Raw genomic sequence first — 13,581 nt, forward strand, 5'->3', positions numbered from 1 at the left:
CTTTTCTAAATGATTTACATGCACTCCATTAAGTTATTGAGCATTAACTATACCAGGTACTATTCTAGGGGGTGGGGATATACAAAAACAGACAAAATCCCCGTTTTATTGGTTCTTAAATTCTAGAAGTAGCAGATAACAGACTTTAAAAGAAAGTCTGGAGAAACAAACAAACAAGCAGAATAATTGAAAAGAGAATGACTGAGATGAGTTATCATAAATAAGATGGTTAGGGCATGGATGGTCAGAGCCAGGAGTTTGGTGATATGAAGGAGTGGGCAATGTTCACTGTGGAAACAGGATTCTAGATGGAGGTAATAGCAAGTATGAAGACCCTGAGATAGGAACAAGGTGAGCACATTTGAAGAAAAGCAAAAAGCCATTGAGTGTGCAAAAGAATGAGCAACAAAAAATGTGATCAAAAAAGAGGCACAACTAGAGTCCTTGATATATTTTATTCTAAGTGACATTCAAAGTCATTGGAAGATTTTGGGCAGAGAAATTAATGATCTGGTTTAGGCTTTCTTTGTTCTTAAGATTGATTTCTTTATTCGAGAGACAGAGACAGAGCATGCGAGCAGGGGAAGAGGCAGAGGGAGAGAGAGGGAAGGAGAGAAACAGAGAGAGAGAGAGAGAATCTTCAGCAGACTCCCCACTGAGAGCACAGAGCCCAACACAGGGCTCAGTCTCGCAACCCTGAGATCATGACCTGAGCTGAAACCAAGAGTCGGACACTTAAGTGACTGAGCCATCCAGGTGCCCCATGGTTTAGGCTCTAGATACATCAATTTGCCTTCTCTGTATAAAAATGAATTGGTAGGGAAGGGAAAAGTAGAAGCAGAGACACCAATCAGGAGACTCTTTAGTAGTATGCCAGAGATGACGTGTCTTGGATTAGGGTGGTAGAAACGGAAATGACAAAACATGGCCAGACTTAGAGTAGATTTTGAAGGCACAGCCAATGAACCTGATGACAGCTTAGATGTGGGTATGAAGGACCCTGAGAAATCAAGAAAGGCTCCTAGCTTTTGAAGCTGACCAACTGGGTCAAGAATGATATATTTTACTAAGATGGGAAAGTCCGGGGTAGGGGAAGATTTTAGGGGAGTAAAATCAAGTGTTCTGTTTTAGACAGGTCATTCTGAGATGCCTATTAGATATTCTTATGAAGAGTATATCAAGTAGGCAGTTACATATAGGAGGGTAAAACTAGAGGAAAGGTTAGGATTAGATATAATATTTAGGTGTCATCAGCACACATACAATAATTAATGCCATAAGATAAAATGAGGCCATCAACTAAGTTAAGGTATATCCATAGCAAAAGACAGCTGAGGACTAACTCCTGAGGCTATTCAACATTTAGAAGTCAAGAAGAACCAGCAAAGAGCATGTGAAAGCAGCAATATGTGAGAAAAGAGGAAAAAATTAAAAGAATATTATCTCCTAGAAATCAAAATAAGGAAGTGATCAACTCTATCAAATGATGCTGAAAGGTTAAGTAAGATAAGAACTGGTAACTTCCCTTTGAATAATACAAGATGGATTTACCAATGAAATTGATAAAACAATTAATGAAGCGGTAAGAAAGAAAGTCTAATTGGGATGGGTTGAAAAGAAAAGGAGAATTGAGAAGTGAAGACAGTAAAAGTATAGATGATAAATATTTACTAAATGTTTACCTACTGTGTGTCAGATGCTTGAGATGTTAGTCAACAAAAATACAAAATCCAATCCCTCATGGTGTTTTCTAGCAGAAGAAAAAACACAATGAACAATAAATAAAAGAAATAAGTAAATTATATATGTTAGAAGGTTAATTGTACTACAAAAGGAAAGGGTGATTTTTAGTTGTTGGAGAGATAAAAAAAATATAAAATAACTACCTGAAAGAGAAAAAATTGACTAAATGAGACTCAGAAGGTCAGCATAATTGGGTGTTTTACTCTAGTCAAGTTCAGCTGGTCCAGGGCAAGTGTGTAATAAATGAGGAACTGGACACAGATAAGGTTCTAACAAGCAAATATGACAAAGGAAGACAGAGGCAACAGAGTCAAGATTTTATATGAAAGAGGATCACAGTGATCAAGCACAGTATCTGAGCTGAGTAAGGAGAGAAGTGAAGTCATAAGTCATGTCCAGGAGACAATGAAGAGTGAAAATTGGTGTGATCAATAGACTGGAAATTGCAATGAGGTTAAAAAAGGGGGGAGGGGGAAGAGTATTGGAATAAAACTGTAGTCAGAGAAAGAGACGGATGAGATTAGATTTGAGAGGCGGCAAAAGTCTAGGAATAGCCATGGATAATGATGGCTGGAGGAGAATGGAGGAAAAGATAGATCATTGGAAATGAAGAAATCATATAACTGAGAGGCCAGAGTGTTGAATGTATCAGCCACACAATTTGAAGTCACTAAGAACTGTGATGGGAATAATATTTAGGAAGAAGAAAGTGAAAAGGCTGGTAGAGGTCCACAACATGATAATGTAGATGGAATAGTTTCATGTCCTATGCTTCAAAGAAGCTCAGGGTTTTGAGAAGGGCGAATAAATGATGGGAAAGCAGCTATAAAGATATTAGAGGTTACCTGCTAATGGTATCACCCTATATTACATAAAGCAAGGAATTAAAAACAGAAAGGGAGAGGGCTACAAAAACAGCCTTTATGAGTATGTAGATCTGAGTTACAGAAATAAAAATAAAGGGGACATTAAGAGAAAAGACAGGACATAGGAGATTTTGCAGATGAAAGACCACAAGTTCCAGAAGACAAAGTAGAAATATGGGTGCTTGTAAAAGGACAGCTGACTCAAATTCAAGAATAAAAAAGATAGGGCGCCTGGGTGGCTCAGTTGGTTAAGTGACTGCCTTCGGCTCAGGTCATGATCCTGAAGTCCCGGGATCGAGTCCTGCATCGGGCTCCCTGCTCGGCAGGGAGTCTGCTTCTCCCTCTGACCCTCCTCCCTCTCATGCTCTCTGTATCTCATTCTCTCTGTCTCAAATAAATAAATAAAATCTTTAAAAAAAAAAAAAAAAGAATAAAAAAGATAAAAGGAGATAAAAATCTAGATGATAATGAGTGACCTGATAGTTGGCCCCTAACTCCTGTTATGGATGGTACTGCAAGTAGAAAGGTGATTTTACCAGAAATGCAAAAATCTTTTAAATCCAGTTATAATTTTAAGTGTATTTTTTTAGAATTTCATTCATAGCTTCCAGGTATATGACAAAACAAGAAAAATCTTTTCATCAACACCTTTGAATGTGGTCCATAATAGTGTGTGACTTATTTTATGGCACTAATATACAGTTTCTGAGAGTTCCAAAAGGCAGCCCATATAAGAGAAATTCAATGTATGACCCACAATGGTCTCATAAAGGCACATTTGTATAAGAAACACTCAGGGCTTGAATCAATCAGGTCAAATCTACATAGTCACTCAAGGATGCCTGCATTTATAGAAAAGCAATCTAAAAGATCAACACTCCTGTTTCTAAAAAATCAAATGCTTTATTATCTAGCAGTCATAACCAAATGGTTAGTGAGCCATATTAATATTTATTTCCTGATATAGAATAAAACTTAAAAATTAAGAGTTTAGAAGGAAAAGGATCTGTGTTCAGAAAAGGTTGAATGACTTTATATAAAACATGGCTACCAATTAATTTAAGGGGAAAGGGTTGGTTAATATCAGCTTTCAACTAACTGCATCAAATACATCAGGAAAGCTCTTCGAAAACAGACGCCTGGGTGGCTCAGTCGGTTAAGCGGCTGCCTTCAGCTCAGGTCATGATCCCAGGGTCCTGGGATCGAGTCCCACATCGGGCTCCTTGCTCGGCAGGGAGCCTGCTTCTCCCTCTGCCTGCCTCTCCCCCTGCTTGTGTTCTGTCTCTCTCTGACAAAAAAATAAATAAAATCTTTAAAAAAAAAAAAGGAAAGCTCTTTGAAAACAAAAAAACAGATTAGGAATTACATGAATGCTAAATGTGTGTGGGGATAAAAGATAAAGCAGGAAAAACATATTTTGATGAAGAAGTATTTCATTTTATCATATATTTAGCAGTATGATTCATTCAACTACTATGTGTATACTAACTTTCCAATTTAGTCAAGTAGCCTTCTTTAATTTAAAAATAAAAGATGAGACATCTTCCTGAATCATAAACCAGTAACTTAAACTGCTTCAGGTAATCAGAGAATGTGAAGCTAAAAGTCAAAATAATTTAGTTTACATATGATGGGGATACTTTGGAAAAGGCATTTTATATCTATAAGCCTATGTTTCTACACACTTCAAAACAAACTGCCTGATATTCAAACTATACACAGTAATAAACTTAAGTACAAAGTAGGGAAAGGTAAACTATATGTACATGCTAATTTAATTTCTTTCTCCAAATAAAACAAGTACTAATACCAGAGTATGTAGAGAAACTGGAAGATACCTGAACAGTTTATTAGTACTCATTCTTATGGTCAAGAAATATTTACTGAAGACAGATATGACAAGTACTTCTAAATACTGAGGATACTGCAATCAACAAAACAAAGTGCCTATTACCATGGAGCTTTCATTCTACTCTATAGAGAATTTTAGGGTTAACCTCTAGAAGGAATTCAATTCTGAAAAATTTCTCAGGAATATTCAAAACTAGTTAAAAGTTCAGCTCTGTACTAAAATATCAGCCTCCCCCATTCTATTTACTCAACCCTGAAAAAGTATTTTTGACTAGCTTTTAATTACAAGGGATTGGCCAAACTGTATTTAGTATATAAGTTTCCTCCAACCTATTATTAAACTCTATAAGGAAACTAATCACTAAAACTGTTTCTAGTTCATTTAAAGGAAGAATGGAAATGTAGAGAAATATAGCATTTCTCATAGGTCCTCTCTAGTCTGCCTAATTCAATTAAAATAATCCTAATCCTAGGTGGCTAGTAGAGAATAGGAAGGTTTTTCTACTTAGTACATAAAAGAATCTAAGTGCTTCTCACATAGAACACTTTTCAACCTTTTTTTTTTTTTTTAACTTCTTGAGGACTCAAATGTTCATAACAGAACTAAAAGACACATTACTTTACTTTTCTGTGTTTCATTGTCTCTACCTGTTAAAATGATAACAACAGTACCTGTCTCTCTTAACACTGTTTTTGGATTAATGAGATTAAGGCATAAAAAGGTCTTAGTGCTCAATCAGAATTGATGACCTCAATCATCATTATCCTGTGTAGTGGGTTCTTAATAACAGCTTACATTTATCATTATCATCTTCCCAAAATCATAGTGAGGAGAAATAATAAGCTACAATAAAGCTATTAAGAGATTTCTTTATATTTTGGCAAGATGATTAACATACATATGTTCCTCAAACTGAGCAAAAGATCAATATTTGTAAGTATCAGTAACACTAATGTTACTAATATCCAGAATTCCTGAAAATAGCTGAATTTGGGAAATTTTCAGGAATCAAATAAAAGCTTCACCAATAATATGGGGTTTTTTTGTTTTTTTAAAGATTTTATTTATTTGACAGAGAGAGACACAGCGAGAGAGGGAACACAAGCAGGGAGAGTGGGAGAGGGAGAAGCAGGCTTCCCGCCGAGCAGGGAGCCCGACGTGGGACTCGATCCCAGGACTCTGGGATCATGACCTGAGCCGAAGGCAGACGCTTAACGTCTGAGCCATCCAGGCGCCCCACCAACAATATGTTTGATCAATATTTTAGTTGTTACTCCAAAGACTCAGAAGTGTTTATTTTTAAAAATATGTTTATGCCTTTTATTTCCATGTAAAGTTAACAGTAGAATTATCTAAACAAATGAAGGAGTTATCATCACTTAAAGATACTGCTATTACCTTCTGGCCTTATCCTAGTTGGATCATACTGGGAAACATCCAAAATGATTTTATTCAAAGATAATTTAAAAATAAGGAACAAAACAAAACCAAGTAAATGAGTAGAAAAATCTTTACGTTTAATTAAATCTGGAGAATCACGTTGGACTACAAATAAAGGAATTAACAAAGGTAAGACCCCGAAGTAAAGCAAAAAACACTAGTAAGAATCTTTCATTTAAAAACCCTGCAACCCTTCAAAGATCTTGAAGAAAACCAAGATTATCCCCAAATGGAGAGGTCACTAAATATCCATGAACACTCACCCAACCTTTGGTAGGAGACCTCTTGAAGACCCAGATGCTTGAATCAGCTGAAATAGTACCAAGTGTTTTCTGATTACTCTTAATAGGGCAATGGAGCACAGGTTACTCCATACTATCAAAAATTACAGGTCATTATTATTGATAATTCTAGCTACTACCATTACAAATCACTCAAGGAAAAGGAGACTGAGTAATGAGTTCTAAGGTGAGTGAAACTTATTGTGCGCATGTATAAATGTGGATGTTTCTTCCAGTTCTCTTAGTGATAGAAGTCTGATAACATAATTCTTCTTATAAGTGTAAATACACTGGCAGAACAAAATTTTCTAAATTAATGTTATAAAGTTCTTAAAGAAAGCATGTAAAATATTTTTAATATTGGTTCAGATAAAAAATTTCTAGGGATGCCTAGGTGGTTCAGTTGGTTAAGCATCCGACTCTTGACTTTGTCTCAGGTCATGATCTCAGGGTCATGAGATTGAGCCCCACAACAGGCTCTGTGCTGAATGTGATGTCCGTTTAAGATTCTCTCTTTTCCTCTCCCTCTGCCCTTCCCCCCACTTGCATTCTCTTCCTCTCTCTCTCAAATAAGTCTATCTTTTAAAAAAAATTCTAAAAAAAGAACTTGTTTTTTCAAGACAAATGCCAATTTCTCAACATTAAGCACTTCAGTAACACACAGGAAAAGATTTTCAGTCTCCTACACTTAAAAAAAAATAAAGTTCTTAACATTAGGGTTTTTTTGGTTTTTGTTTTTAAGATTTATTTGAGAGGCAGAAAGAGAGAGAGAACACACAATGCATGGGGGGAGGGGCAGAGAGAGAGAGAGAATCTCAAGCCAACTCCCTACTGAGCGCGGAGCCTGACAAGGGGTTCTGTCTCATAACCCTGAGATCATGACCTGAGCTGAACTCAAGAGTCAGACACTTACTGACTGAGCCACCCAGGTACCCCTTTAGTTTTTTTAATGTAATGATTCTTCTAATCACAGGATTCTTATATTTCAACATATAAAAGAACTCATAACACTGAGGACTAAACAAAAGCCTCCTTGCTCAAAGATGATGACTATTTTCAACATTATTGGTTAAAATCTGGAAGTTATCAATTTAATAGAAAAATATCCGATATTAACCTAATTTCAAAGAGGAGTAAAGCAGAGTCAACACCTAGATGAAATACAGTAATGTTTTTCTTGATCTCTGGAAAGTGGGAGGCAGAATGAAAACTCCTCCCAACCTGCATTCCCCTTATACCATGACTCACTCCAAGGGCCTATGTGGTAAAAATTAAGACACTCTACTACTGCAGAAATTGCCAAGAATAAAAAATGGAAGGTTCTATATTTCTAAATTTTTCTCAAGTAACTAAGATATAAAAAACTACTTCTCTCTGATACATGTGTATCAAGTTAAGGGAACAAGTGAAACAAGCCTCATTTGGTTTAAATAGTTTAGACAGACAGGAAGCAAAAAAGAACATTTGACATTTAATGTTAAGTAAGCATACTCAAGCTACCAAAGAAACATTGAAACCCCAAGCCAGCAAATATACTCTAACCTGGCTGATAAATGATTTAACTGTTACATTTCTAAAGACAGCTTTGTAGTATATCTATCACTTACTGAACATGAAAGAACTTTTGAAGTCTTGAGAACAGCAACAAAATAAGGAAGACCAGAAGCATAAAAAAAAAATTTCCTGTCTGCCTATAGTAGATGAGGAAAATGTCTGATAAAGTCAGGGAGAGATCTGAGAAAAGAGGGGTGAAAAGGAATGGCCAATAGAAGACTAGCACTACAATAACTGAGAATCCTAATGTCCCTAAAAATATGAAGAAAAACTAAAGATAAAAAAATAATAATAAAAAATGGAATTAAGACTGGCATAAATAAAAAACTTGTGTGTGAGAAAAATACAAACATTCTAGATCTCTACTGCTAATTTTGAATGACAAGGTATACCAATATTACCTTTCTTTCGAAAGAGTGCATTTAGGTAATTTTCTGCTTGGCATTCAATCTTTTCAGTGTTGGACTGGCCCTGAGATGATAGTTCCTCCGTTGGTGTTGACTGTGAAGAATCAAGAGATGGTATACAATCCTAAAATTATAAGAAAGCAACATAAAAAAATCAGTTTTAATTATACATGCAATTTCACTAAAAATAGCAAAAAAAAAATATTCTCTAAATGCTCATTTGTTCTATTTAACAAATTATATAGAGAGAACATAAAATTTGGGACAGGAGTGAGGAGAAAAGAAATTTAGCTCTGATACCAAATTAGCTTTATTTCTTAGCAAACTATAGCCAAAAAAGGGGGGGAGGAAGTGTGGATAAAATGCATTGCTGAATAAATTCACTATATAGTATGCCAGTAATGAGAGTTTTAACAACAAAATAGGTATGTTTACCCACTAATCTGACCAAAATGGGTACAGGTTCTCAAGTTCTCATTTCTTCCCAGCCTTTCTCACAATAGTAAAGAATTAGGACTTCCCGCCATACAAGAAGATGCTGCTTGTCTAGTTTATGCCGTTTATAGTAGACACTATTTAATCATTTACCAGGAAATAATTCTGATATCCAAAAGACTTCAAGAGAGTAAAAGGCTAAAAAGTAGTACCACATTATCCTCCAACTATAGATTCCTAAGAAATCAGACTATAGGGTGGTCTCAAAGCAAGCTAGGCCTCCAAGCTCACCACTGTCTACCTAAATACAAAACAGATCTAAACTGAACTTCAAAGTCAGGGAGCTATAAGGAAGAAATGTGAAATAAGCAAAAAAGATGAGTGTTTTGTGATTTCACCTGCAAGTTAAGCTAAATGTTAGACTTCTAACATAAGACTTTAAAATATTCTTCTCATTACCAAAATCAAGTATTTAAATTTCCACTGTAAGTCATCAATTTTCAGAACAAATTAAGTTAAAAAAATTGTTACAATTGTGCGATTAGTTTAGAAATAATTTCGTAGCACTAAAACTTACACTGACTGCTTCTCTCTGTAGGTTACAAAATGAACATTTTTCATCCATAGACCAGTCAGTCAGCTCTTCTGGTTCACAGTCTTTAAAAGAGGGAAAAATATTCATTAAATACACTAACTTTAGTCAAACAAATAAAATTACCACTCTCCACAGCAATGGCTCATATAAAAAAAACTAACTACTAATAGTAAGGGGAGAAGGCCTAACTTTAAAATTAAAGTGATGACATCTAGAAAGAAATAAACAGAGAAGGCTGTAAGGAGAGTAATTTTGCACAATTATGGGACAAAGTAGCAAGAACAATGAGCTGGTTATAAAATTATTTTCTAACAATAGGGTTTTAAGTATCATCTAACCTAAAAGATTCAATTTATCATTAATTTTTAACTTTCACTATGAAAGAGATCAAAACAAGGAGGTATGGAGAAAAATAAATTTTACACATCATGAAAACAACATAAAACAGAGAAATGGAGTAGAGCACCAGAAAAGCCCACAGATTTGAGAAAATGAAATGCTGTTCCAAAAAAAAAAAAAAAAAGTAGAAATCCATAGCTAAGAAGTCCAATCAGATTTTTATTGTATTGTTTAAAGGTGTTGTTGTAAGAGTTCGAGTAAAAGGCAGGTAAATAAGCCTTTATTCAACACAAAACATGAATTCTTTTCCACAAGAATGTTTCAGATAATCCAACTATAAGTAATGTATTAGAAAGTTTGTGCAAAACAAACATTTTATGATGAAGAAATTTTATGACAATATAACAACACTGCCAACCTAACTATACTTGGTACAGACAGTGATTTTTCAAACTTACTCCTTGCAGTAAAACTCCCCTTAATTTCCTTTCCCAAATAAATTCCTATATAGAACCTCTAATATATGAAACAATTATCATCTGAGGCAGTTACACAGGTACTAATTTGAAAAGCACCGGTATACCACAGTTATTTTCTTTCATACTTTTGAAATAAGTAAGCTGAATACATGTTTATGTTAAACTACACAGAAAATAAGCTTACCTTTTTTGGAATGGTAATAAATAAGTACCAGTTAGGATCAGCCCCCAAGAAATTCTTGCATCAATTGAGATATACAAGTCAGAATAGAAGATAATGTAATCTGTTGGAGTATAAAAGTGTAGTGACAGCTCCCTTTGGCTTTGGCAATGGTCTAGAAATAGTCCTAATATTTATCCAAACTTAGAAATGGTAGGAAATGGGAGCATGAGACCCAGCATAGGGTAATGGAAAGATAATTGGATTTAAATCTCCATCTGGAGTAGAATCTACTCGTTGTAACCTTGTCAAGTTACAAAGTTTTTGTTTTAATTTCTATATCTATAAAATAAAGATCCCATCACCTAACTTACTGTGGATCAAATGAAAAAAGTGAGAAAATATTTTATAAACTATAAAACACCATGCAAAGGCTAGTTACTAAAAAAGCAGGATCATCAGTCATTATTTTTTAAATCCTGCACAATCACAAATGTATTTAAAATGGTTAATTTGCAGAAGACAGATAATTTTAATATACCAGTTTAAGAAAACTAATCATTTTTTTGCAAATGACCTGATAAATCAAAAAGTTTAAGCAATCTAAACAATTAAAGACCCAGAACTGTAGTTATGCAGGTTTATAATTTTCTTCAACCCTTTGGCCTGTCACTATAGTTAGAATAATACATTCACACTCTTGAACGTGGAATTGTGCAATGTCTCTTATTAGGAAGGCAGAGCTTTCTGATTAGTAGAATGAATGTGGGAAAGGTGACGTATATATTCCAAGCTGAGGCTTTAAAAGGTATGGCAAGTTGCCCCAGTTCTCTTGAGTTTCAACCATCCAACATGAAAAGAATTTGCCCCACACAGCTATTACTCCTTCAGACTGGGACCTGCAGTCATCAGAAGTGATCCCTGAGGTCCAGTGAATCAGATCACCCATAAGGATGCAACAGATTTTAGAGCTATTTGTTAGGCAGTATTACTGTGCAAAAACTTGACTCATATGCTAAGCATAACAATTTTGGTAGATCAAGGAAATCTTACTGCTTTTTTTTTTATTATGGCTTCATGAATAAAAGATATGAAAGGAATCTAGCATTAGAATTTTTTAAAAATAGCTGGTAGTCCTGGAAAAGAGGTATTTTTGAAAAATCACTGTAAGGTTTCATGAAGTTTTAGTGATAAATATGTTGAATCAAGGAACAACAACTTTGGAATAATTAAAACAATTACCAGTTGTTTTGTTTTTGTTTTTTTTTTAAAGATTTTATTTATTTATTTGAGAGAGAGTGAGAGAGACAAAGAGCACAGGAGGGGGGAGCGGGAGAGGGAGAAGCAGACTCCCTGCTGAGCAGGTAGCCCGATGCAGGACTCGATCCTGGGACTCCAGGATCATGACCTGAGCCGAAGGCAGTCGCTTAACCAACTGAGCCACCCAGGCGCCCCAATTACCAGTTGTAAGATAAAATTGGGCATGCTGAGATTATCCCATTTATTTTAGTTATTTTAGAAGTTCTTCAAGGAAACGTTAATTAAAATAAATGCCTATATGGTTAAATAAATGGCAATGAATAATCAACAATTATATAAATGCCATTAAATTTTGCTGGGTAAAAAAATCTACAACTTTACTTACCAATATTTAATAACTATTCTTTCTACAGAACTTTTGATTTTGAGTCCAAATAAATGATGCTGAGATACATCATTTTATTTATTGGAAAACAAATTTTGAAAAATCAACTCTAGGCCAGATTTCTCTGTCCAGGTTATCTTTTCATGTCATAAAAGTTAAGTAAATACTACAGACTTATTTTATTTCTCAAACAAAATATGATAATAAATCAGATATCCCTAAAATACATTGTCTCTCATTTTGCAATTTTAATACATGAAGTTGTATAAGCTCAAAAGGATCAAATTATGTACCTTACAGAAATAGTCTTATTAATGAAAGGCAATGTCATAATGAAAACTAATAGTAGGGTGTCTGGGTGGTTCAGTCTGTTAAGTGCCTTCAGCTCAGGTCATGAGACCAGGGTCCTGGGATTGAGCCCCGCATCAGGCTCCCTGGTCAGCGGGAAGCCTGCTTCTCCCTCTCTCCCTCTGCCTGCCACTCCCCTTGCTTATGCTTTCTCTGTCAAATGAATAAATAAAATCTTAAAAAAAAAAGCGGGGGGAAGAAAAGAAAGGAAAACTAATAGTAAATGACTAACAAAAGATCAACCTTTTAACCATGGATATATATTTGTGGTCAAAGTCTGGTTCCAATCATTTTACCTAATCTGTCTTGGAAAGATAACAGACTTTGAAATTAAAAAGCCTTGGTACTGAGATATCTTTCCAAATACTAGATGTGGCCTTTGGCAAGTTACTTTCTCTGGGCTTCAATTTCCTCATCTGTTAAAATGAGGATAATGATTGCATCTTAAGGCTGTAGTAAAAATTAAATAAGAACATATGCAGAACACCTAACAAGTTCAATAGGTGTTACTTTCATTTTCTTTTAGATAATTGTACTTCTTTTGAACATTTTTATTCTCTTTTGTACACTTTCACCCTAAGAAATAAATTTAAGTTCCCAAAGACAAAGCCCAATGAAAAGTGAAAAAAGAGAATACTGAACCAGATTTCTCATGAAGGTCATGAAAAAGTGGTTATAACTATGTTGATTTTGAGGAAAGATACTGAACAGTGGGCAATATTACTGAAAAATAATTTTTCATTTAAAACTACGTATTAACTATACTGAAAACTACAAAGGAGAAAAAAAAAACTATTTGTAATCCCATCATCCAGAGATAATGATTAACATTTTGCAATATATCCTTCTAGTTTATATTCTATGCCTTTTTAAAAATTAGCATTAGCTGATTCTTTGAAAATATCAATAAAATCGATAAACATTTACCCAGCCTAACCAAGTAAAAAAAGAAAAAATATCAGATATTAAAGATGGGCCATCACTGTTGATTCTATGAATAATAAAAAAATAATAAAAATATTATAATATTAGTTGCCCACAAATTTGGTAACTTCAGATGAAATGGACAAATTCCTTGAAAGACACTATCTACCAAATCTCACATAAGAAATAATAAATCATCTCAATAGGACTATATCTATTAAAAAAATTAAATCAGGGACGCCTGGGTGGCTTAGTTGGTTAAGCATCTGCCTTCGGCTCAGGTCATGATCCTGGAGTCCCTGGATCGAGTCCCGCATCGGGCTCCCTGCTCGGCAGGGAGTCTGCTTCTCCCTCTGACCCTCCCCCCTCTCATGTGCTCTCTGTCTCTCTCATTCTCTCTGTCTCAGATAAATAAATAAAATCTTTAAAAAAAAAAAAAATTAAATCAGCAATTAATAACCTTCTAAAACAGAAAGCTCCAACCCAGATGGTTTCTCTATAATCTGTTCCAGA

The 13,581-nt window shown here is 34.8% G+C and overlaps 1 protein-coding gene across 12 annotated transcripts in view; it reads right to left on the bottom strand.

Moving 5' to 3' along the window:
• The window catches only part of LCORL (ligand dependent nuclear receptor corepressor like), a 161,355-nt gene that overhangs the window by 101,127 nt on the left and 46,647 nt on the right, over positions 1–13,581 (bottom strand). For 9 of the 12 annotated variants that reach the window (XM_045881414.2, XM_045881415.2, XM_064584320.1 and 6 more), the window contains exons 3-4: positions 9,156–9,235; positions 8,138–8,267 (exon numbers count right to left, since the gene is read on the bottom strand). In XM_045881414.2, coding sequence (XP_045737370.1) covers positions 8,138–8,267; positions 9,156–9,235 — 210 coding nt within the window. Of the gene's footprint in view, positions 1–6,164; positions 6,212–8,137; positions 8,268–9,155; positions 9,236–13,581 lie in introns of those variants that run through there. The other 3 variants (XM_064584323.1, XM_064584322.1, XM_064584324.1) reach the window with 2 other exon arrangements.

This window comes from Mirounga angustirostris, unplaced genomic scaffold, assembly GCF_029215605.1.
Source record: "Mirounga angustirostris isolate CCGP_5_RB_7025 unplaced genomic scaffold, mMirAng1.0.hap1 SCAF_2, whole genome shotgun sequence".
Lineage (NCBI taxonomy): Eukaryota > Metazoa > Chordata > Mammalia > Carnivora > Phocidae > Mirounga > Mirounga angustirostris.